General features: G+C 42.9%; 1 protein-coding gene across 1 annotated transcript in view; it reads right to left on the bottom strand.

The window, feature by feature from the left end:
- LOC132825911 (potassium channel subfamily T member 1-like) overlaps window positions 1-23,323 on the bottom strand; it is a 428,710-nt gene extending 405,387 nt beyond the window's left edge. The window contains exon 1 of the mRNA XM_060841534.1: window positions 23,124-23,323. Within this exon, the coding sequence (XP_060697517.1) occupies window positions 23,124-23,194 (71 nt within the window). The 5' untranslated portion in view covers window positions 23,195-23,323. The remainder of the gene's footprint in view (window positions 1-23,123) is intronic.
- Between the last annotated feature and the right edge of the window lie 3,504 nt (window positions 23,324-26,827).

The following is a 26,827-nucleotide window of genomic DNA, read 5'->3' as shown; positions in this document are numbered from 1 at the left end:
TCCAGTTTAGTAATATCATTCCTACCACAGGGTGACCAGAACTGGACACAGCACTCCAGAAAAGGATTCACCAATGTCCCTGCTACCTCATCATAACATTCCTAAACTGAAAGGTCTGAGCAATGAAAGCAAGTGCACTAAACTTTCTTAACTACCCTATCTATATATGACTGGTATGAGACTTGTGGACAGGGAGGCTGAGAGATGAATGGAAGGGAGTGGATTTTGGGGGGGAAAGATTCCACCAATTCCACATTAGAAAATCCCAGATGGCCTCCTTCTTCCAAGATCACAATTTTCCTTCCCATATGGTTGATCATGGCCTCCGGCCCATCTCCTCCACTTCCCACACCTCTGCCCTTGAAGCCCACCTCTCCCGACATAACATGGACCGAAACCCCCAGGTCCTCACCTTCTACCCCACAAACCACCATATATATCACATTATCCTCCACCACTTCTGCCAAACAGACCCCATCAATAAATATATTTTTCCCTCCCCACCCCTATCAGCATTCTGGAGAGCCATTCCCTCCACAACTCCCTCATCAGGTCCACATCTCCCACCAGCCACACCCCATTCCCAACACTTTCCCCTGCCACTGCAGGAAGTGAAAAACCTGCACTCACACTACTCCCCCCTCACCTCTGCCCAAGGCCCCTAAGGATCCTTCCACATCTGACAGAAATTTACCTGTACCTCCACCAATGTCATCTACTGTCTCCGTTGCACCCGATGTGGTCTCCTGTACATCAGGGAAACAGGATGCCAGCTTGCAGATCATTTTAGAGAACATCTCTGGGACACCCACACCCATCAGCCCCACTACCCAATGGCTGACACTTCAACTCCCCCTCCCACTCCACCAAGAACATGCAGATCCTGGGCCTCCTCCATCACGAAACCTTTACCAACAGATGCCTGGAGGAAGAGCACCTCATCTTCTGCCTTAGAATCCTGCAACCACACGGGATCAGTATGTGTTTCACCAGTTTCCTCATTTCCCCTCCCCCCACATTATCCTGGTCCCAAGCCTCCAACTTGGCACTGCCTTCCTGACCTGTCCACTACCTTTGACATCTATTCACTCCACCCTCCTCTCCAACATATCACCTGCTCCCTCACCTTCATCAACCTATCACATTCCCAGTGACCTTCGCCCCCAGCCCCAACCCCTCCCGTGTATCTCTCAGCCCCCCAACCCCCTGCCGGCTCATAAGCCTCATTCCTGATGAAGGGATTTTGCCCAAAACATTGATTTTCCTGCTCCACAGATGCTGCCTGACCTGCTGTGCTTTTCCAGCACCACACTCTCGACCCTGATCTCCAGCATCTGCGGTCTTCACTTTCTCCTATCTATATGTGACAAAAACTGCAAACAATTATGTACCTGAACCCCCATGTTCTGTTCCTCAATACTATGTAAGGCCCTACTTTTAACTGTATAAGTCCTGCCCCTTTTTGTTTTCCCAAACTGCAATACCTTCCATTTATACAAATTAAACTCCATCTGCCATCCTTCAGGCTATTGATCCAATTGATCAAGATCTCTTTGTAATCTTAGATAACCTTCTTCACAGTCCAGTACATCTCCAATTTTGGGCTTATCCACAAATATACTAACTATGTCTTTGATAATCTCATCAAAATTATTTGTATAAGTGACAAATAAAAGTGGAGGAGAGAGTGAGGTCTGCAGATGCTGGAGATCAGAGCTGAAAATGTGTTGCTGGAAAAGCGCAGCAGGTCAGGCAGCATCCAAGGAACAGGAGATTCGAAGTTTGGGGCATAAGCCCTTCTTCAGGAACCTGAAGAAGGGCTCATGCCCGAAACATCGAATCTCCTGTTCCTTGGATGCTGCCTGACCTGCTGCGCTTTTCCAGCAACACATTTTCAGCACAAATAAAAGTGGAGCCAACATTGATCCTTGTGAAAATCTGCTTGTCACAGGCCTCCAATCTAAAAAACCCTTTATCATCACTCTGTTTTCTAATGTCAAACTGTGTGTGTGTGTGTGTGTGTCATAGCGAGTGCATGGGTCAATGAGGTCTTGATCGCACTTGGACTAATAATGTATTTTCTTGACAAATGAGCTTAAAATATTGATAATTCAACTGGGGAAGGACTTATTGGGAGGATATATTGAATATTGAGTGCAATAGAGGAAGAGAAGTAGGGAAATTAGATTGCAACATAAAAGAAAAAGAGATAGAAAGGAAAAACCTGGTTCTTTGAGAGAAATTCCAATAATTCACAAACTAAATGTCACATCTAATTGCGCACTTTCTGGGCCTGACAATTGACGATCAGTGATTAACAATGTGTACACGATTAAAAGAGTAGTTTCATTTTTATTTATCAGACTTAATCAGTTTAACGGATAATTAATGTGCAGACATCAGCTCCATAAAGCTCAGAGAGACGCTAAGTTTGAGAGACTGTTATTTGCAGTTTTGTTTGTGGAGCAACATAAATTGCCCCACTGCTTGTGATGGTTTGAATTCCGAGGGTGGTGGTGGGTGTTGGTACTTCTGCTTTGCAGCAGGTTTCTGGTTGAGTTGCACATCAATGACAGTGTAAATCATTCACATCAGCAAATTCTTGGGGCCAATATTCTTTGCAAATTGTTGGTTCTTCAAAACATAGTTTGTTGATTCTATAATTAATAATCTGGTATTGGAAAAAGCTTAATTGACCATGGAACCAATGAAAATAAAAAAGCAATTAATTGAGCTATGTAATATAACGAGGAACACCACATTCTACGAGTGTATCTGAAATATGTTGCAACTTGAATAATTTTGTCTTGTGTTTGAAAAAAAGCATTAACTTCTCAACTATTAGTGCTATTGGTTGTAAAACAGCATTGCTTTTCCAGCAATCAAAATCCATCTGCTCTAATGTAAGTCATTGGTTATTCCTAATAGGAGAATGATTATTGATTAAATTATGTTGTTACATATCTAAATTACCAAGCAGTGGGAGTTTGAATATGTAATAAAAGATTATTTTTGCTTACAGCTGGAAGGGTTTTTATTTTCATCAAGAGAAAAGCAAGCAAATTGTTGAAGTGCCTAATAATTAGAGAAGTTTTTAACCAGCCCTATGCAGTACACTGATTGCTATGAGATAGGCATTTCCCCAGATTGAGGATGTTTTGTAACTGGGTCACTGTTCTTAATTCCAAATTTAATCAGGACTGAGAAAAGTCATTTAAAACTTTTATGACATTATCTGGTGTTTTTTTTCCCTCAAATGTTAGTTCAACACCCTAAAATCAGACATTACAGGAGATGGCTGTTTGATGTATTATGTCAGTGTCACTGCTTTAAATAACTTTATACAGGCGACATAATCCTGATTGAATTGAATTCAATGGCATGCAGCTGATGGGCATTGACCGGGTATTAATTTACAACCCTTTAGGAGCCATTTCTGGTGCAGGAATAGTATCCCTACCCCTGGACTGGGTGATCTAGATTCAAGTCTCATGTGCTCCAGAGGTGTTAATGTTTCTGAATAGGTTATATTAAGGAAAATGAAATAGGTTTGAGGTCCTGTCAGGGGCTCCTGTGATACAGTGGCAGCATTCCTGCCCCTGGACTGGACAATTCACGTTTAAGGTTAAAACCAACTAGGCGAAAGTGAGGACTGCAGATGCTGGAGTTCAGAGTCTAGATTAGAGTGGTGCTGGAAAATCACAGCAGGTCAGACAGTATCTGAGGAGCAGGAAAATCGACGTTTCAGGCAAAAGCCCTTCATCATCAATTCACGTTCAAGTCTCACCTGCTCCAGAAGTGCATGATAATGTCTCTGAATAGGTTATTTTAGAGGGAAAGAAAGGTTTGTGATCCTATGAGGACCTCCTGTGACATAGTTGTAATGCCCCTACTTCACAACCTGGAGCCCTGGATTCACTTACTCCAGAGATGCGCAACAGTTTCCTCGAAAAAGTAGATTTAAAAATGTCTTTGAGTGATTTTTTTTTGGGGGGGTGTTGCTATTATAGTACAGTGGTAGTGCCCTACCTATGAACCAGATAGTCTTACTTCAAGTTACACCTGTTCCACAGACATGTAATAATATCTTAGTACAGGTTAGTTGAAAACAGGGTCATTGAAGTCTGCAGCATAGAAACAGACTCTTATGCCCAATGTGCTCATTCTGTCCAGTTTTTACAATTGAACTAGTCCCATTTGTCTGCATTTGGTCCATAACCTTCCAATCCATGTCCCTGTCTAAACTTGTCTTGAGTGACATCTTTGAGAACCTTTCATTAGATATGACTGAAACTTTGCTTGTTGGATTGGAAGGTGCATGTTTACAACATGTGACTCCATAAGTATCCATTGTGGCTCTTCTATCTTTCATTAACTGACTTCCTGTATTATTAAGACTGGTCAGCCCCAGATTGCCTCAGCATCCCTTGAAACAAGAAGAGTAAAGTTCAACCATAATTCTCTCAGCTGCTGCCTATTCACCTATAATTACACATCGGAGATGTCAGGAAACAATTGCGCAAACTAAACTGTGATGGCACCTTGGCCAAATATCACATCACCACCTATGAGGCAAGTACTGATTATTTTCCATACAATTACATTTTTACACAAAATGGAAAAAAACAGAATTAATTTAGAGTGTAACTGAGAGACACAGCAGAGATATTGGAATTCTTCCATCTCACCAAGATGGTATTGATCAAATATTATACTTACCCAACAACTGAGTTCAGAGTTCCTACTAACTTCAAATAAGTTTCACTGATTTAGTTAATTCACTGAATGGAGATCTTTAATGTGAATGTGCAATCTCAGCAGAAAGGTACTGGGGAACAGTCACGCACCATGACCCCGCCCATACATTAGGCTTATCTGTTGATTTGTGAGAATGGAACTTACAACAATCAGTATATGATAATACTGCTCCTTTAACAAGGTTATGGTGTCTTTGGCTTTTTTTTCCAGGAGGTTATAAAACACACAGACTCTAAAAAGTCTGAGCTTGGAAGGATTTTACGGTCAGTTTAATGCTAACAGATACTGCCTCAGGAAAAAGGTTTTCAAGTGTTTTTTTTAAAAGAAACACTTGTACAATTAAAGGGAAGTGGCCAGTTCTCCCAGCTCAGCTTTTCTCTGGTTTTATTTGGTTTTTAACAGCAGTGTTGTGAAGTTGCTGGACCCAAAGAAGCAGGTCCATGTTGGTCCTCTCTCTCTTTCTCTGACTTCTCTCCTGTAAGAGCCTATGTTTAATTTTACCTTTTGTGCCAAAGGACATTTATGGGAATTGTTGCAAATATTTGGAACAGCATCATTAAGTTTGGATAATCTGTTGGGTTCTTGGATAGTTATGGTTATTCAGTATTCTGTTCTCTTTTGTTCATATTTCATTCGGTAATCTTGTAAATAAATTCTGTTTAACACTAAGTGGCTTTATCAGCTGCATCATTCCTATAACAACCACTGCTTAAAGCAACTAGCAAAATAAAGGTGTGGGCTACTTTCTTGAAATGTTTTGAGGGAGTCTGGCCTGGGCCATAACAAGTGACACACATCCGTTCAATAAAGCTAAGTGCAGATGAATAAAATAGTGTTGGAAATTCAGAAAAAAACAATGAAAAATAAATTGGTGTCAGCCAAAAAAAAAGCCAGAGAAGGTAAGAATTGCAGTTTTTATCTCTGATGATTTAATGACATAAATAAGGCAGATCTAATTGGGAAAGGAAAGGGATATTCTCCACATTAAATGCAATTCTTGTTGTATGATAGATAATTTCAGGGGAGGTGGTGGTGTCATGGTAACTTGACTAGACTAGCACTCTAGAGACCAAGCTTAATCCACCAGGAGTAAGGGTTAAAATCCCACCAAAGTAGCTGGTTAGAGTTTAAATTCAATCAGTAAACCTGGAATTGAAAGCTAGTCCTAGTAATGGTGACTGTGAAGCCATTACCAATTGTTATAAGAACCTATCTGGTTCACTAATGTCCTGCAGGGAATGAAAGAGATAATCCTGACCTTGTCTGACATCCAGGCCACACCAATGTCTTTGACTCTTAACTGCCCTCTGAAATTGTCGAGTAAGCAGATGAGTTCAGGGGCAATTAGGGATGGGCACAAATGCTGGCAAGGCTTACGTCCATTTACGTCCCAGGAAAGAGTGAACAAAAAAACTATCCATCAGTTCTCAAGGAATTTAGGAATATTTAAAGGAAACCATGGAGGGATTCTTTTAAAATTCTTTCTCCTTTAGTATGAAATAACTGCGTGGGTGGAAACCAATTCTTGATATTTCACACTATTTGCAAAACCAAGAGAAAATCTAAAGTTTAATCCATTGATTGTGCAGAATCCAGAGCAACAATAATTTAATTGTAAATGAGGAGTGGTGCTTTCAATGGTTCTTTATTTAACAGACAGCAATCTTATTTTATTAACTTGTTTTTGTTTTTCTGGGTAAATTCAGAAGAATTAGAGATGCCAAGAACGTGATTGATACTCTTTACCTTTAGAAATCTTAGTTCTCCACAGTTATGTTGTTTGCAGCCCGCATAACCTTTCTTTACAATATAGTCACGACAAGCAGAATTATCCTCTCAAAATCCTACATTAGTGGGCCTAGAATCTCCACTAGGAACAGAAAAAAAAGACAAAAGAATACCTGACCAAACTTCTGGACTCTTCATTTAGCCTTAATTTCAACAAGCATTAAAGTAAGAGTCTCGAGTGACGGTGTTTGAGAGTCTCAGTTTTAAATTAAACTTAGAACACACACACAGAGACACACACACACACACACACACACACACAACAATGGTTGTTTCATGAGCACAAAACAGGCTAAAAATTGAGTCATAACTCAGTTGAAAGGAATGGAAAAGGACCATACTTGATTCATTGGATAAGACAAGGAGTGAAGGATGGGCAACTGAAATAAGAAAGCAAATGTACAGAAATCAGTCAGCATAAAACGAGAGAGAAACATTAAGTGTATTTCCTTCATCAATTTCCATGGATTAGGACCAAACTTAACACCTGGTGTTCTTTATCAAAAGTGGATTGACTTACTGTGCATTTCCTTTTACTTCTGGATGGGATAAATGTGTTTGCTCAACTCTCACTCAAGCAATTTAACACACACACAGACTCACTCACTCACAGACAGACACAGACAGACAGACAGACACACACACACACAGACAGACAGGCTCTCAAATGCACAAATTTGCTTTTTAAACATGGCCATCTCCCTCCCATTTTTATTTGGTAATACCTGGTAGCAATGCGACTGTTGCTCCATGCACAATTCATTACCTGGAGTAGATTACTCATTCCCCCATTCCTTTAGTAATTATTGCAATAATTTACCAAAGTCCAACTTGTTGTACAATTTGATTAATGGGAAGATGTTTTGATGAATTTAAAGGATATAAACACATTGATTAATGAGGGAATCACTGTTCAATTTTAGTTGGTTGGGGTTTATTACTGCTTGAGTGCTCCAACATCCTTAAGTATTTTTCAAAATAGAAAGAGTGAAGATAAAGGGAGAGGGGAAATAAAACAAACAAAGGAGAAGAAGAGACAACAAAGACTTGCATTTATATATTAACTTGCATTACTCATGACATTCTGAAGTGCTGTACAGTTAACAAAGCACCTTTGAAGTTTAAATACTGCCAAGATGTAAGAAGCAAAGCAGCCAAGAAACCATCGTTGATTGTCATTAAAAAAAGTCTTGTTCACTTTAGGAAAGGAAACCTGCCATCCTCATCTGGTCTGGCCTATGTGTGACTCCGGACCCATAGCAATGTGGTTGAACATAGAACATTACAGTCCAATACAGGCCCTTTGCTCTTAATGTTGCACTGACCTGTGGAACCAGGCTGAAGCCCATCTAACCTACACTATTCCATTTTCATCCATATGTCAATACAATGACCATTTAAATGCCCTTAAAGCTGATGAGTGCACTACTGTTGCAGGCAGGGGGTTCATGCCCCTACTACTGAGTAAATAAACTACCTCAGACATCTGTCCTATATCTATCACCCCTTTAACTGTGCTCAAAAGTATTTGAACAAGCCTTTCAGTTCAAGAATTCCTTCACTCAGAGTTGTGAACCTGCGGAATTCTCTCCCACAGAAAGCTGATGGGATGAGTTCATTCGGTAGATTCAACAGGGAGCTGGTCATGGCCCTTGCGGCTGAGGGGATCAAGGGGTGTGGGGAGAAAGCGGGATTGGGACACTGAAACTATATGATCAGCCATGATCATATTGAAATGGGGGAGCAGGCTCGAAGGGCCGAATGGCCTGCAGATGGAAAACAAATGTTGGTCTTCACCACATCGCAGGAAAGAGTGAGGGGAAAAGAAAAAGCATTGATTGTTTTGGTTATCATATTTATAAAAATCACAAAGAGGATTTAAACTCTGAAGTGCCATCTAATCCTCCTTACCAAGAAACCATTCTAGCAGCACCCAAAAGCTTGTTTAGTGATTCCAGAGGACTTCCTTCCACCACCCCCACTGAGAGACAATTCAAAATACTCAAATCACCATTTGAGTGAATTGTCTTTAAACACCTTTGATTAGTTTGTAACCCACTGGGATGGCATTGGACTGCAACACACAGCTCATGCATTCAAATTACTCCAGGATATGTTGTGAACAAGAATTACAACAAGTGCAGAAAATTCTGCCAACAGAAAATGATTATTTCCAACTTTAGATTGGTCACCTGTGGTACTTTGGTAAAAGTCAGTGTTCAGTAAGGAATTGGCTTCAGGAAAGGAAGGGAGGGTTATGTTTGGACTGGAGAGATGCACTGAGTGGGGTGCCCAATGGTGAGTGCTGGTACCCTAGTGTTGAGAAGTGAACGGTACAAATATAGACATAAGTGAGTGGGCTGATAAATGACTGGCTTATTTTTAAAGGAAAATTACTCATCTACATTCGCACAGCAGTGAACTCAGGGTTTACAATTTAGAATGAGTCTGTTTGTAGTCAATTTTAAATATTTCTTTGAACTTAGATGCATATCGAACTCTCAAGATGCAATTACAGTCTCCAAGGCTGAACTCAAAACAGTGTCCGTCATTTTTGTCAACCAGCTAAATGACATTTTGCTCTTATGACTCAGCACAACAATTGTAAAGATCTTCAGCACAGGTGGTAATGCAGAGACAAACCCTGGGCAGAGCTGAGAGCAGGCCCTGTAGCAGTGTAAAGCTGATACACGACAGTAACACAGAATGAGGGCACACAAGGATTAGTGAGATCCAACAAGCAAACAGGACAGGTGTTTCCAAAGAAGTCATTGGGTGCAAAATGTTAACTGTGTTTCTCTCTCCACAGATCCTGCCAGAGTTTCTCTGGTGGTTTCTGTTTTATTTCAGATCTCCACAGTACTTGGCTCTTACAGCTGAAGAGCTGAAGGTGGGGTGAGGTATCCTCCCTTGGAGTCCCTACTTTGAAGAATACTTTGGATTGTGCCACAGATAAACAAATTGTCAATCCCATGTTCTTGTCTCAAGCAAGCTCTTACTGTCCAGCACAGAATGCAGCCATGGTACAGCAATAGTGACTCCAACACCAGAGAGTACAGATTCAGGTCCTACATGCTCTGGAGATATCATGGTTGTGGGTATGTTTTCCAAGCTGGGAAGTTGATTTCCAGATGTTACATCCCCTGTCTAAGTCACATCTTCAGTGTGTTGCAGCCTCCAGTGAAATGCTGCGGAACTGTTTCTTCTGGAATCTATTTGGTTCCATTCCTGCTGCTCCCGGTTATTGGTTCCAGTTGTATGTTGTAGTGGCTGGTATATTGGGTCCAGGTAAATGTGCTTGCTGATGGAGTCTGTGGATGAGTGCTATGCTTCTGGAAACTCTCTGACTGTCCTATGATCGTTGTGTTGTCCCAGTCAGATTTGAGGTCTTTGTCAGCTGTGTATATAGCTACTAGGGACAGCTGGTCGTTGCATTTCGTGGCTAGTTGATGTTTGTGGATGCTGATTGCTAGTTGTCTGTCTGTTCGTCCTAGATAGTGTTTCGTACAGTCATCTGTACGAAATCCTGGAAATTATGTTCGTCATGTACATGTTGGGTACAGGGTCTTTTGTCCTGGTGAGTTGTTGTCTGAGCATGGCTGTCGGTTTATGGGCTGTCATGACAGACTTCCCCAACCACTCGGATTCATGTAATTTACAAGATTCCGTGTAAAGTCTGCACAAAACACTAGATAGGGCAAACAGACAGACAACTAGCAATCCTCATTCACGAACACCAACTAATCGCCACGACCAGCGGTCCCTAGTAGCCATACACACAGATGACAAGGATCACAAATACAACTGAGACAACACAATTATCATCGGATAAGCTAAACATACGACAGCCAGAGACTTTCTGGAAGCAGGGCGCTCATCCACGGGTTCCATCAACAAGCACATTGACCTGGATCTAATATACTGACCACGACAACGGACAACTGGAACCAATAAACGGAAGCGACAGGAATGGGACCAGATAAATTTCAGAAGCGATGGCACAGCAGCACTTCACAGGAGGCTCCAAAGCCCTGAAGATGTCACTTAGACAGGGGACAAAACATCTGCAAATCAACCTCCCAGCTCGGCAAACACCCCCACAGCCACGATAACCGGTAGCTGAGTTACAAATATTTACACAGTCCTTGAGTATCATGATATGTTTGACCAGGTTGTTTCTTCTTTCAAGACTGTTAGAGTCATAGAGATCCACAGCACAGAAAAAGGCCCGTTGGCCCATTATGTCTACACCAGTCAAAAGCAGTCACTCAATAATTTTCATCCCATTTTCCAGCACTTGGCCCAGAGCCTTGTATTCCGTGGCATCACAAATGCACATCTAAATAGCTCTCCCACCTTTACCCACTGAGTTCCAGATTCCCACCACCCTCTGGATGAACAAGGTCTTCCTAACATCCCCTCTAAACCTCCTGTCCCTGAATTTAAATCAATGCCCCCCAATCGCTGATCCCTCAACCAAGGGTAACAGTTTCTTCCTGCCTACCCTATCTATACCCCTCATAATTTTATACATCTCAATCATGTTCCCCCTTCGCCTCCCCCATCTTCTCTGTTCCAAGGAAAATAGCCCCAGTCTGTCCAATCTCTCTTCATAAACTGAAACTCTTCATCCCAGGCAACATCCTGGTAAATCTCCTCTCCAGTGCAAATACATCCTTCCTATAATGTGGATATAATGAGACATTGGAAACGTTAAGTGTTTAACAGACATTATTCAGTTTTGCCAGCTTCATCTTTAGCTCTTACAATGGCTGAGAGATGGCATGGGCAGGAAGACCCAGCACACTCTGGGAAGGAGGTCTGAATGCTGGACAATTCAGTGGGACACACCCCTGGCTTGCTCACTCCAGTTGAGCTCAAACATAGAATCCCTACAGTGTGGGGACAGGCCCTTTGGCCCAACAAGTCCACACCAACTTGCCGAAGAATAACCAATCCAAACCCATTTACCCCTAACCTACACATCCCTGAACACTATGGGCAATTTAGCATGTCCATTTCACCTAATCTGCACACCTTTGTGACTGTAGGAGGAAACTGGGGTACCCGGTGGAAACCCATGCAGACACAGGGAGAATGTGTAAACTCCACACAGACAGTCACCCAAGGGTGGAATTGAACTTGGGTCCCTGGCGCTGTGAGGCAGTAGCTAACCACTGAGCCACCATACAGAAATGACTTTCAGCCCAACTGCTGGTGTGCCACTTAAAGGACTGGCTAAAATATTAGGAACAGTTGAAGCCTTTGTACCATGTGGTTTTGACACTCTGAAAGAAGAGAATAACTGTCTGGGTTCTTATCCATCCAAGTGTTGTCCATACAGCCTGAAAGCCTATGGCAGTGTAAGGGTGCAGCAGCCGTGGGAAATGGTTGGAATTTTAATCAGATTGTTCCTAGTTTGCAACATCCCATTCACAGAAATTAATTGACTTTTGTGCAAATCTCAGCCATGGAGACTCCTCCTCAAGGTAATACCCCATTTAGCCATTTTATACCTGGTTCCCTTTCAGGAATGTGGCTCCGGAGAGAATGTAACACACCGTTACATTTGGAACAATGCTTAACATTTTTACATACACACATGTCTTTTTGCTGCATACGCATGATGCATTCAATCTTGAGACTGTGCGGAGTTTGCACATTCTAATGTCTACGTGAGTTTTCTCTGGGTGCTCTTGTTTCCTCCCATAGTCCAAAGATGTGCAAGTTAGGGTGGATTGGCATGTTAAATTGCTTCAGTGTCCAGGGATGTGCAGGCTGGGTGGCTTAGCAGGGTTATAGGGGTAGAGTACAGATGTAGATCTGAGTGAAATGCCGTTCAGAGGGTCAGTGTAGATCTGATGGGCCGAATGGCCTGCTTCCACATTGTAGGGATTGTATGACAAGTCCACTCCTCCCCAGTCCCAGGGATCAGTGGCCCCTAGAGTACAGGCTCTCTCCTTTTCAGCGTCATTTTAAATCTGGTACTATTTTTAATGAATGGGTGCCATTCCAATAACTAATTTGAAGAATTCCCACAGTTAGAAAAGCAGAAAGTAGAAAGCAAGCAATATGAAATTGTACGTAAACAAACTGTACATAAATTGAAAGGAAGATTTAGACTTAGGCAGGAGATTAAAGGAAAAATATAAATATCAGAACACCAACTTTAAATCTAAAAACAGACCAAAGTTTTAATTTCTAGTAGAAGAGAACAAGAGTAAAATGTTTGAGGACGGGGAGGTAGGTGACAAATAATTATACCATAATATAGGAATAAACACCCACTTATTCCTGACCTGAAAAAATAAGCCTTATTAGGTGTCTTTCTTGTCATGAATACTGTCTGACCGGCATTTTCTGTTTTACTTTCAGATTTCAAGCATTTTTTAGATTAGATTCCCTACAGCATGGAAACAGGCCCTTTGGCCCAACCGCCCCACCCAGACCCACTTCTCTCTGACTAATGCACCTAACGCAATGGGCAATTTAGCATGGCCAATTCACCTGACCTGCACATCTTTGGACTGTGGGAGGAAACCCACACAGACAGGCATCCGAGGCTGGAATCAAACCTGGGACCCTGGTGCTGTGAGGCAGCAGTGGTAACCACTGAGCCATCATGCCATCCCAGCTTGGGTCTGTTGTTTTTCTGTTAACTTTTATTTTCCTTTTTAGCAGCAATTGTAACACTTAAATAGATAAAGCTCCCAACAAATCAATGATTTCTAATTGATTCTCTGTAGGAGTGCTGCAGCAATATACCATTTGGAGGGACAGTACATCACTGACAGGGATGTCTAGATGTCCATGGTTAACTGTGCATGGCTCGACAAGTTACCGTCATAATAACGACAATGTGTGTCAGTCTCATTGTCATTACAACCACAAACTCCAAGCCACTGTCAAACAGTGTTACACGCAACAAACATAGAGAAAGGCTACAATCTATCTTTCATTGGATTTGAGTGGCTAACCGTACCTCCTACAACAAATCTGAACTCAATAATTACTGCCTGGCCTTGATTTATTTCACAATACTGCCACTACATGGCACACTGTAGAATGGGATTGTCATCTACTGCAGTGTTATAAAAGAAATGCTTCCGAAAAGTAAAAGTAAGGGGGAAAAGAAATCATATTTGAAGGAAAATGCATGGGAAATCTAGTGAAACTAGGTGACCAGTGAAAGGGTTTAATTAAGCAAACAAAACAAGTCCTGGCAAAACTGAAAATAAAAATAAAATGTTCGAAATACACAACACATCCATCAGTGACACCAAGGTATAGAAAGATTGACGTTGCTGTTGAAACCTATCCCAAAAACAACATTCATTCAATCATTTTTTTTTGTATTAATGGATACTCGTTCTTTTTGTCAAGAACATCTTTTGACATAAATCTGTTCCAGTTTATATTTTACCCTTCTGCACTGATCTTCCTTTCTTGAAAGGCTCTAATCTAAATCCAATATGTTCTGCAGGAAGACATATGCAAAGCAGTAAGTCAATTACATGTTTTTACTGGTGAAGTGTGCAGCTCAGTTTGTGTGAAAGACGCTAAAAGGCTTAGACTGCTTCCCCTCACAACACGAATGATGCACTCAAAACATAACAGTTGTCATGAATTGCCATATACAATGTCAGGAGCTGACACTGAAGCATTTATATACACTTTCTCTTTGCATAGTCTCAAACCTGTTAAACGCTAAAAGGAATTTCATAAGCCATTAATGGGTTGTTAATACTGCAAGACTGAGATGGAGAAGGCAAGCAGAACTCACGTAGTCAAAACTTTATGGAAATACGGAGGCTGGAATCTGGATCACAGGTGCCTTCGGAAAGAGAAGGGATTGAGAGACACAGTATGATCAGCTTTAGTGAAATGAATTTCTTGTTCCTAGGTTTTTTTATCCCCACAATCGATGACTTTCTCTATGGATACTGTGATAAGCTCCAGTGTTGCCTTATAATTATTTTGAACTTATGAGATGATACTCAACTAATCTGATTAGCATGGAGAGAGAGAGGTTGTTGTTGAAAATGTGTTGCTGGTTAAAGCACTGCAGGTCAGGCAGCATCCAAGGAATAGGAAATTCGACGCTTCGGGCATAAGCCCTTCATCAGGAATGAGGAGAGGGTGCCAGGCAGGCTAAGATAAAAGGTAGGGAGGAGGGACTTGGGGGAGGGCGATGGAGATGTGATAGGTGGAAGGAGGTCAAGGTGAGGGTGATAGGCCGGAGTGGGGTGGGGGCGGAGAGGTTAGGAAGAAGATTGCAGGTTAGGAGAGCGGTGCTGAGTTGAGGGAACCGACTGAGACAAGGTGGGGGGAGGGGAAATGAGGAAACTGGAGAAATCTGAGTTCATCCCTTGTGGTTGGAGGGTTCCCAGGCGGAAGATGAGGTGCTCTTCCTCCAACCGTCGTGTTGTTATGTTTTGCCGGTGGAGGAGTCCAAGGACCTGCATGTCCTCGGTGGAGTGGGAGGGAGAGTTAAAGTGTTGAGCCACGGGGTGGTTGGGTTGGTTGGTCCGGAGAGCACAATTACTCGACATCCTTCAGAATCAGCTGAATATATCTGCCGTTCCTCCCTCTTTAGAAGAGAATGGAAAACCACAGCGAAAATTTGTCCATCAGAAATGAAGACGAGAGAAAAGACAGGCCCATCTAAGTAAACTTCCCATCGGGCAATAAAGGCTTACGTTCAAAGGGAGAACCAACTAATTATCTACAACTAATCTGATCACCAACGTTCACCCACACCCACCTACCTACACCATAGCCAATCCACAATCCTTTCTTTTTCAATACTCGAGTTAAGTGACTGCAACTTTGAAGTTCTTAAGACTTTTGGCAAATTTGGACAGGGACACATTTACTGCCAGCATCAACAGTCAACAGTGTGATGATGGAAAAGCACAGGTCAGGCAGCATCCGAGGAGCAGGAGAATTGACGTTTCGGGCTACAGCCCTTCATCAGGAATGAAACAAGGGTTTCTGCCTGAAACGTGGATTTTCCCGCTTCCTGGATGCTGCCTGATTTGCTATGCTTTTCCAGCACCACACTCTCGACTCTGATCTCCAGCCTCTACATTCCTCACTTTCTCCCTGCCAGCATGAACAACCTCTTTCCAAATTTCTGACAGAGGACTGGATCTTGTTGGGCTGTGTTCCTCACTCCAGCTGTACCTCAGTTGTCAGGAGCCTTGAGCACAGTAGTGCCTGGTCCTTGGTGCTCGCATTCTTATTTTAAAATCACTCTCGGGCTTCATCTCTGCAAATCGCTGACACTTCTGACAATGCAACAATAACGATTGGATCACTGAATAGAGGGAGAGGAAGGGTCAATAAAAAGTAGACATCTACTTTCCCAAAAGCAGCACAACGACATGAGCGGCAAGGGGTTAGTGAGTGGAGGCAGATTCAATTGGGGCTTTCAAGAGAAAATTTGAACAATTATCTGAAGAAGAAATAGTTGCAGGGCTTTTCAAAAAGGCAGAGAGTTGATCATTCAGAAGACCAGCACAAGAAGAATGGACAGAACAGCCTTCTTCTGTGCTGTAATTCTACTATACTGTCTGATAAGATGCTCTGAAGTACCTTTGGTTTTTCATTATGTTAAGGTGCTACACGAATGCAAGTTGATCTTTTTATCATCTTGCTGGAGGTGAAGAGGTTAAGGGAAATGTGATAACTTAATTACCCTATCATTAAATGGTGAGAGCAGAGGTACTGGAGATAGATCAATACTGTTAAACCACCAAGCACGTACACTACATGAGGACATGAAAGCAAGCTTGATGGATTATGTCAATAAAGAAGGATTACAGGATTAATGGAAACATGATGAATAGGAAAGTCATAACATGTCCTCAAAGATATCAAAGCAATAGTTGCCAATTTTCAAAACAAGCATAAGTGTTAGTTTATATTTACAGAAAAATGGAATGCAATTCAAAGGGAGCTATTCTGTCATTATATAGTTCACAGCTAGAAATTGTTTTCACTTCAAGAACTCCAGTTATAAGACAGAAGTACTTGAATATTAAAGGGACTGCACAGGAGGAAGCATTTACAAAATTGGTAAAGATTCATTCTTCTCATTAGTAAAGACTGACATTTGCCCAAACGAATTATGCATAATGAGGGCACGTGGCTTATTGCATTTGATAGAGGAATGTGGACACCAATATAAACCAAAAGGGACTAGATTCAGAAAGTCTCACTTCACCAACCACATTTTTTTTAATAGTTGACAAGAGAGGTTGTAAAAACAATTCTCCCAGAACTCATTCAACGTACAATTGGACAATTATTGGGGAATTTATAAAAGTATGTACCGCAAACTATCCAGCTGCTGGGATAGCAGGGAGGTCAACAAGACATTTCATCTTTTGATTTAGAAATCGATGTATCTTCTACATCCCACTGTTCCATTTCCTTTTACAATCAGAAGCTATGCACAGCTGAGTGGGTACAACAAGGCGACTAGCATCTAATGAAATAGAATTAAAGCATTTGTTAAGGTTTTCTTTTGATGAACTGTGCTCAAAACATTGGCCAAATATTCTTTCTGTGTCTCACCTGATAATCAAACTGTGATATATACCCAATTTTTCACTTATTATTCCAGACTTACCCCTTTTTCCTATCATTGCCTAACCTATCCTTTACTGTTTCCAAAACTAGTCAGTAGCATGTCTAAGTAGTCAAATGGTAATATTTACAGAAAAGAAGCCTGCTTGCTTGGGGTTATGGATAAATGCTGGCAATAGCATTGACCAGAAATCAACAGAAAACATGATTGGGGGCCTCCATGCCTGACTTGAGTCAAGAAAATATTAAAACTCTTGACTAATTGAAATGGTGATGTTTCCATTGACATTAGTAAGTTTGTTTCTGGCACAGTATTCATTAATATAAAGATGTTGTAAACTGCCATGGGAGATGGAACAAACTGGGACTCTTTTCTCTGAAAGAGAGAAGGCTGAGTTGGTGATGCATTCGAAGCTTTTAAAGCTCTGAAGGGGTTTGATTGGGGTAGGGTAAAGAAGGCGCTTGCATTTGTAAGCGGAGTCCAAAACTGGAAAGGCTACACTGAAGACAGCTGCAACCAAAGCCACAAATTCAGGGAAACAAACCTAACTAGAGAGTGATTGCAGTATGGGACTCACAACTCATGAAGTGGTTGAGGTGACTAGTTTGGCTACTTTTAAAGGGTGTCGAAAGAAATACAAACACTGGCATGGACCAGCGGGCAAGAAGTCCTATTGGTTCACTATCTGTTCGGTATAAAGTACAGTTTATTCAAAGAGTGTAACCCCACTTATTATCCCATTCAGAATTCTAAAAGGAAGCAGATAACCAAGCTCATTCAACAAGACCCATGACTTCCTTACCAGAAATCGAATAACTCTAATATTTTTTTTAAATTGAAGAGTAGTTTGTGTGATATTTATATTTTGCATCTCACTGGAGATATTTGCAATCCGAGGTTTCGTATCATACATTAATTCCAATGCAAAACTCAGCAATTATCATTTCCCTGCATTCGGTTATGAGAGCCTAACTATATTGAATTGCAATTTGACCATATAAATTATGTTGCAAGTTGTAACACCTCTCCCTTCGATTAAACAGTTAATCAACAATCTAACGGCTTTCAGCATCATTCCTTCATTTCGGTTTCCCAAGTTGAAAAAAACAATTTTTCTTTCCACACCAATTGGTCTCTGCTCCCGGAGGAGGGAGTTACCCTTTCAGGAAACACTGTTCCAATGAAAGCATCGTTCCTTCATTTTAGTTTCCCGAGTTGATAATAAACGACTTTTTTTCACACCAACTGGTCTCTGCTCCCGGAGGAGGGAGGTACCCTTTCAGGAAACACTCTGTTCCAATGCAAGTCACAATGTAATAATGTATTCCCTGCTTCACAATAAACTACTGATGCAGATTTGTCAGAAGGTGACAAAAAAAATCCTACAAGTAACAGTTTCTCTCTTTGGAATCACGCCTTCTGAACACTTTTCAAGCCGAGCTGTTCCCTCCCAGTCTCTAGCTACTGCTGCTGTCTTGAGTCTGATAAAGTAACTTCGGAAAATTCCGACAATTAATCACAAGTAGAACGCTGCAGACCTGAAATAAAAGCCAAAAGTGCTGCAGGAACTGAGCAGTGTCCGCGGGCAGCGAAACAGGGTTGATGTTTCAAATTTAATATAACTCCTCAGAAGAAAAATTATTTTGAACTTAGAAAGAAGTCAAATCAAACTTGAAATTTTAACTCTTTCTCTGTCCACGGATGCTGCCAGACCTGCTGAAGACCTGACAGTATTGTTTCTATTTCCAACAATCAAAACATCTTCCAAATCACCCAGATTCGCTTTCTTTTCATTGAGAATTTAATCCCTTGCATAGCTTTTCATTTTGATCACTATTATTTCAGCATTCTTCCTAAATGGCACCACGCCCCCTTCCAGATTGTTTACATCCCCATCTCAATCCCCTTTCTCCAAGGACAATCAGAATCCATGGCATTTTTTTATGGCCAAAGATCCCAGAATACTCCACCCTGCTGCTTGCTGCATGCAGGTCAACAAAACCGATTTCAAACCGGAAGAGCTGGAGATCTTCAATAATTCTGGCAGCATCGCTGGAAAGGCACAGAGAGAGTCTGACCTCTGTGACCTTTCAGATTTCCCTGTAATTGTCACAAAATCTTACACCACACATACACAAGCTGACCATTATCCCAAAGTAAGCCACCTGCCTGCTCCTGGCCCATACCCCTCCAGACTTTTCCTATTCATGTACTTATCCAAATGTCTTTTAAATGTTGTACCTGGATCCATCACTTTCTCTGGAAGTTTATTCCACACACCAACAACTCTAAAAAAAAATGCCCTTCGTGTCTTTTGTAAATTGTTCTCCTCTCACCTTAAAAATATGCCCCCTAGTCCTGAAATCCCCCACCCTAGGAAAAAGGCACCTGCTATTCACCCTATCCACATCCGTCACAATTTATAAATCTCTGTAAAGATCACCCCTCAACCTCCCAGACTCCAGTGAAAAAAAAAGTCCCAGCGTGTCCAGCCTCTCCCTGTAACTCAAACCCTCCATTCCCGGTGACATCCTGATAAATCACTTCTGAACCATCTCCAGCTTAATAATATCCTTCCTGTTGTGGTTCTGTTCGCCGAGCTGGGAGTTTTTGTTGCAAACCTTTTGTCCCTTTCTAGGTGACATTCTCAGTGCTTGGGAGCCTCCTGTGAAGCGCTTCAGGAGGCTCCCAAGCACTGAAGATGTCACCTAGACAGGGGACGAAACGTTTGCAACAAAAACTCCCAGCATGGCGAACAGAACCACAACAACACGCACCGGAGCTACAAATCTTCTCACAAACTTTGAATATCCTTCCTAGAACAGAGTGAAGACTCCAGAACAGGCCTCACCAATGTCTTGTACAAGCTCAACATGAGGACCAAACTCAAAGGTCTGAGCAATGAAGGCAAGCGTGCTAAATGCCTTCTTAACCAACCTGTCTACCTGTAATGCAACTTCCAAAGAATAATGTACCTGAACCCTTGTGTAAGTCCTGCCTTTGGGTGTCGTGTTCATTCAACCATACAGCAGACGCAATCTTTATTGGTCAGAGTGTTGAGTACAGGAGTTGGGAGGTCATGCTGCGGCTGTCCAGGACATTGGTTAGGCCACTGTTGGAATATTGCATGCAATTCTGGTCTCCTTCCTATTGGAAAGATGTTGTGAAACTTGAAAGGGTTCAGCAAAGATTTACAAGGATGTTGCCAGGGTTGGAGGATCTGAGCTCCAGGGAGAGGCTGAACAGGCTGGGGCTGTTTTCCCTGGAGCATCGGAGGCTGAGGGGTGACCTTGTAGAGGTTTACAAAATTATGAGGGGCATGGATAGGATAAATAGACAAAGTCTTTTCCCTGGGGTCGGGGGGTCCAGAACTAGACGGGCATAGGTTTAGGGTGAGGGGGAAAGATTTAAAAGGGACCTAAGGGGCAACTTTTTCACACAGAGGATGGTACGGGTATTGAATGAGCTGCCAGAGGATGTGGTGGAGGCTGGTGCAATTACAAAATTTAAGAGGCATCTGGAAGGGTATATGAATAGGAAGGGTTTGGAGGGATGTGGGCCGGGTGCTGGCAGGTGGGACTAGATTGGGTTGGGATATCTGGTAGGCATGGACTGGTTGGACCTAAGGTCTGTTTCCGTGCTGTACATCTCTATGACTGACTCTAATTTGATCTTCGTGATTTGGGGGTCAGGTAACAATTTATTTCTTGATAGAGATGATTTTCTGTTGTTGCTGTTTTCAACTTTGGTGGCCCCCAGAATTAACCTGACAATGGATCGAGATAAGCCCCATGACACTGATTAATACCGATGTTCCTGCAGCAAGTGTATTTGGACAATAAAAAGATCAAGAGCTCGGAGGGGGAATAGGCAATTCGGCTTCTCGCATTTGATTATGATCGTGGCTGATGCCATCTCAGTCTCAACTTCACTTCCCTGCCCACTCTCCTTAACCCTTCAAACTAATTAACCACTAATTGTTGATTGCTAGTTAATAATTAAAAATCTATCTCCTCTTTAAATTTACTCAATGTCCCAGCATCCCCCACGCTTTGGGGCAGCGAATTCCAAAGGTTTAAGGATCTTTGAGAATTGCAATTTCTCCTTAACTCCGAATAAAATTGTTACTCCTTGCGCTAAAACTAATGGCCTCTCCTTCCAGCATCTTATATACCAGGGGGAGATCTCGCGTCCTTATAAACTGTAGCCTAAACCTCTCAATCGCTCCTCAGAAGACAAGCCTCTCATGCCTGGGATTAATCGAGTGAACTTGATGTGAATTGCTTCCAATGCCTACTCAAGTAAGGAACCACAAACGTAGGCAGTGGTTCAGACGCGGTTTCATTAATGGAGAAAGTGAGGACTGCAGATGCTGGAGATCAGAGCTGAAAATGTGTTGCTGGAAAAGCGCAGCAGGTCAGGCAGCATCCAAGGAACAGGAGAAGGGCTCATGCCCGAAACGTCGACTCTCCTGCTCCTTGGATGCTGCCTGACCTGCTGCGCTTTTCCAGCAACACATTTCCAACGGTTTCATTAATGCTTTGTGCAATTGCAACCACACTCTCCTACTTTTCTACTGTTCCTTTAATAATAAAAAAATCAATTTGCCTTATGCGGGGTGGGGAAGCTGAGTGCAGGGACAATACTGTACAGTTTACCTCTATCCTTAATGGGCTGTAGCTTTAAAAGGGGAATTTTTTTTTACGACAGCTGTTTCAACTTCTTTGTATCAAAGATCAGCCGCCACTGGCCAGAGATGTGGGGGTTAAGAATATTTAAACGTAACAGGTCCAGTGAGAAACAAAATGTCAATGTTTCTGATGTAGGTAAAGAAAAATGCAAGATCCATTGAACAGCAGCACCCACCCAGCTGAGAAATCTAACAGTGCAGGTGAAATTGACTGCGCCGACTATACGTTTCTTTAAAGTGGGTCCCGAACCCATGTCCCGGCCAGAAATCTGCTTTTGAATCAACGGAAGAAACGACAAGGGTCGAAGCATTTGCAGTATGAGCAGACTTTCCCTCTACAGCCCTGGAGTCAGTAAACTGCCCACTGGTGTCACACTGAAAGTGAAGACGGTTAAGGAGTTTCAGTTAGGTCCTTATCCCAGTCTCCAGATCAAAATAACGTGAAAGCGACCCCGGTAAATTAATAAAAAGCCAACTCGGGGACCTGGGTTCAATCCTACCCTCGAGGCGACTGTTTGCACTTCCTTCCCCCAGTCCAAAGATGTGAAAGTGAAGCATTTTGACCAAGCCAAATTGTCCATAGTTTTCAGGGATGTGTGTGTTAGGTAGGGGAATGGGTCTGGGTGGGATACTGTTAGTGGACTTATTGGGTCTGTTTCCACACTGTAGGGATTTTAATTCGAACAATGCAGCCGTATCTTTGCAATTGTGGCGGGGGGGGGGGGGGGGGCAGTTTCGACACAAACTCAGCTGGGAGACTCGCTCCGAAAGAATCTTTCTGCAAAGTCAGTCCAACTCTCGCGGTCAAACCTCCGAATGCAGCAGGGGCTCGGACCAGCAGCGCTGGCTGGCTTCTCCACAACCGTGTGTGTGTGTGTGTGTGTGCAAACCCCCCCTCCAAGAAAGTTACCGCATTTGGGGGGGGGGGAAGAGGGGGGAAAAAAGGGGGAACAACTGCAAGGGAGGGTAGTGACGATTCCTTTCTGCCCTAACCTGCTGTCTCAGTGAGATCCGACCCAAAGAAGCCTGTGTGAAGTCTCCAGACCTGGCGACAGTGCACTGGGATTTTTTTTCCCCTCAAACATAATAACTTAGGAGAGAATGGTCAATTCTTAAAACTTGTTTCTTTCCACGCGGGGAGGGAGGATTGGAAACTGCCGCAGACCCTGTACAGGAGAGTCAATTTCACCATGATAAAACCAAGAACAATTAGCCAGGGTTATTGCAATGCACTCCAATCCCACCTCCTTCCAAATCCAGGCTGGGGAGGGGAAATTAAAGAGAGAGACTGACCTGGGCGCGTATGTCTCCGCGATTCCATCGTCGAAGACAAAGGATTCGTTGGTGTAACACTCAGTGCACATCTCTCCTGGAGCTGCCTCAGCGCCGCTTCCTTTCACCCAAGTGTCACCGACCGCCCGCTGTTTGACAGGACACAGGAGCCGGAACCTGGCGACACCCCTCAGCACCGAGATGGGCAGAGAGTGACCCAGGCACACCGCCCCATCCGCCGGCCGTGCTGCCGCTTTCCCCGGGCCCGGCTCACTCCTCATTCCCGCTCGACACCAGCTGCAGCCAAGGCAAGGGAGAGAGGCGTGGGCAGGGAGGAGGAAGATGCTCAACTTCCACTTGGGGAGAGGAGGGGAATATCTTCCCTCTAATCCTCCCCTCCCAAGCTGAACGCTCCTCAGCGACCGGGATGAATCTTCCTGCCCCGCTGGGATGAAGCTCCCCCCGGGGGCAGCTTTGCGGCTTCTCCCGCTGCTCTGACTCTCAGGAGCTCGGGAACAGCTCTCCCTGCCGCCCGCTTCCCGGTTTCCTCAGGCACATCACCTGTTCGTGCTGGAGATGACACTGCTGGACTCTGGGCAGGTCCACAGGAGAGGGGGCTGCCGGAGGGTAGGGAGGGCGGGGGGAAAGTGGAAAGAGGCGATTTCTGCTGCACCCCAGGGTGTCCCACATCAAGTCAGTCCCCCCACCCACAAGAATTCGATAGGCAGCTCCATACCCAATCGGCACCCAGGCTGAATTATTTGCTGCAGTTAGCCTACTATGTACTGGCTTTTCTGTTTTTCTGTCTCTCCTTCCATCCCCCTCTCTCAGTCTGTATGTATCAATCTATCCAACTTTCTATCTAGCAATCCAACTTTCCATCTAAACATCCAGCCATTCATCCATGTATCAATTCATTCTCACATCTATCTATCCATCCATCTATTCATCTATCCAACAACCTATTTATTCACCTTTACATCAAACTATTTATTCTTTACATTCATCTATCCACCCATCTATTGATCTGTCCACCATCTCTATAACAATCTGTGGATCTATCTGTCCCACTACTCACCCACTTATCTCTCTCCAAAAATCTATCTTCCTCATCACTGAATGCCTTTAAACAAATGGCTGTTACTGAGATGATCAATGATTTAAAATCAGCGATGATTGATTGTATTTTGCCCAATGAATCTATTCATTCTCAGCTGCTTCTTATCCAATGCACAGACAAAGTTGCTTCATGTTTTTAAACTGAATGGGAGACATTATCAGGTGTGGTCCAGATGTACAATATAGGCTTAGAGGTAAAACCAATGACTGCAGATGCTGGAAACTAGATTCTGGATTAGTGGTGCTGGAAGAGCACAGCAGTTCAGGCAGTATCCAAAGTGCAGCGAAATCGACGTTTCGGGCAAAAGCCCTTCATCAGGAATAAAGGTTTATTCCTGATAAAGGGCTTTTGTCCAAAATGTTGATTTCGCTGCACTTTGGATGCTGCCTGAACTGCTGTGCTCTTCCAGCACCACTAATCCAGAATATAGGCTTAGAGTCTGTTTACAGGTCAGAGAATGTCTAAAGGTATCCATGTTAACTTTTCTTTGCAGTTAATGTTGTGAAGCCAAACCACCAGATGTCATTAGGAGTAAACAGCAATTCTCTATGCCGGACTGACTCTCAAATTTCACTGCCAAACGTTATCTGGGAATTTCCTTGGGTGCTCACTGCCAGAAACTATCACATGTTCTTGAGGTAAATATTCAGTGTTGTTTGTTCCAGAATGTTTGAGGAGGGATTAGTCCTGAGCACACGCGATGGTCACAAGGCTCCCTTGACATAAGCAATCCCCCCTCACTGCTGATCACAGTAGCATTTTCAATCCTAGATTCTGACTGTGTAACCCCTGATAGTGACAAAAGACAATCAAGTTCCACGGACAAATTTGGTCCCCATACACAGGTTGTTTTAAATGTAATCGTTAAACGTTCATTAAGTCATGGGGTGAGTGAGATAGAAGCATTTCATTGTCAAAGGCAAGACTCACACGATCATTACTTTGAGATTTCTGGGGTCCATGCTATTATTGGCAACTTCAACAGTTATTCCATTCAAAGTCAATCCCTCTCCAGCTTTCCACACACCCCCCACCTTAAACTCAATCACTTTGTGGTTGTCTAATGTGCCTTTGCAGGTGATCCAGTAAACTCTATCGTCGGTCATTGGTTTCCGGGTTTACCCTCACAGACTCCACCTTTGTTGGAGCACAAGGTAGATAGACATTCCCTGGTCCTCTGCTCAGTCCTCCTTCCAACCAAGTTGGTCAAAACTTGAGTTGAAAATCCTTTCTCTCCCCAAATGGTTGAAGCCAAATTTCTGAATGCATTCCCCAAGCAGTGATAGTTTGTACAATTTTCCAGAGCTGGCAGTGTTTGCTGTTAAAGATCACAATTATAAATACCAGGGGATTGCATTTTCTCTGTCCAAACCTCTTTGTGGAGCTGTTTGTCAGTAAATCACAACATGTTTGGAACACTCTAACGATCACAATCTTTCAGGCTACACTGTGTGTTTAAATCTTTAGCATCAATACAAACTGAACAATAAAAGCTTATGGTACAGGAGCAGGAGGACGCCATTCAGCCCATCAGTCCAATCATGGCTGATCTTACAATCCTCAATTCCATTTTCCTACCTTATTCCTATAACCTTTGATTCCCTTGCTGACCTAAAATCTGTCTCTCTCAGCCTTGAATATACATAATGACCCAGCCTCGACAGCCTTCTGCAGTAAAGAATTCCACAGATTCACTCCCCTCTCAGAGAAGAAATTCCTCCTCTTCCCTTCGGTTACAGAGAGTGGTCTACTCGGCTCAGACAATCACAAAGGTCAATATCCCATCTATAGAATCCATTGTTAAGGAAAGGCAACCAGCATTCTCAAGACCTATCCCACCCTGGCAATGTTTTTCTACAACCTCTACCATCGGGGAGAAGGTACAGAAGCCTGAGCACATGCACCAGATGGTTTTGAAACAGTTTCTACCTGACTGTTGTTAGAAACTGAATGGACTCACAAACTCTTTAACACTTGCCTGTACCCGTGGTTTTGTTTTTGCCACTGTTTATCTATTATTTACTTATCTATGCTACTTAGCTCCGTGATCTGCCTGTATTGCTCACACAACAAAGCTATTCACTGTGCCTCGGGTATACATGACAATAAATACAATTCAATTCATTTCTTAAATGAGCAAACCCTTGGTCTGAGATCAGGCCCTCTGGTCCTAGACTGTCCCATAAGGGGAAACAACCTCTCTGCATCTACCCAGTCAAGCCCTCATAGTCATCAAGTCACACAGATATACAGCAAAGAAAAAGGCACTTCAATCCATCATGTCTGTGCTAGTCAAAGCCAACCACCTCAATATTCTCATCTCAGTTTCTAGAGCTTGGTCCATAGCTCTGAATGGAGGTCAGGCAGCATCCAAGGAGCAAGAGAATCGACGTTTCAGGATTTCCTGAAGAAGGGCTCATGCCCGAAATGTCGATTCTCTGCTCCTTAGATGCTTCCTGACCTGCTGTGCTTTTCCAGCAACATATTTTCAGCTCTGATCTCCAGCATCTGCAATCCTCACTTTCTCCTCCATAGCTCTGAATGCCTTATTATTTAAACGATCCACTCAAAACTTCAATCATTTCTCGAAGTCTTGATTGCTTCA

Source organism: Hemiscyllium ocellatum, chromosome 21 (assembly GCF_020745735.1).
Source record: "Hemiscyllium ocellatum isolate sHemOce1 chromosome 21, sHemOce1.pat.X.cur, whole genome shotgun sequence".
Lineage (NCBI taxonomy): Eukaryota > Metazoa > Chordata > Chondrichthyes > Orectolobiformes > Hemiscylliidae > Hemiscyllium > Hemiscyllium ocellatum.
Note: the sequence above shows the minus strand (reverse complement) of the source record. Positions and strands in the feature narration are given on the sequence as shown.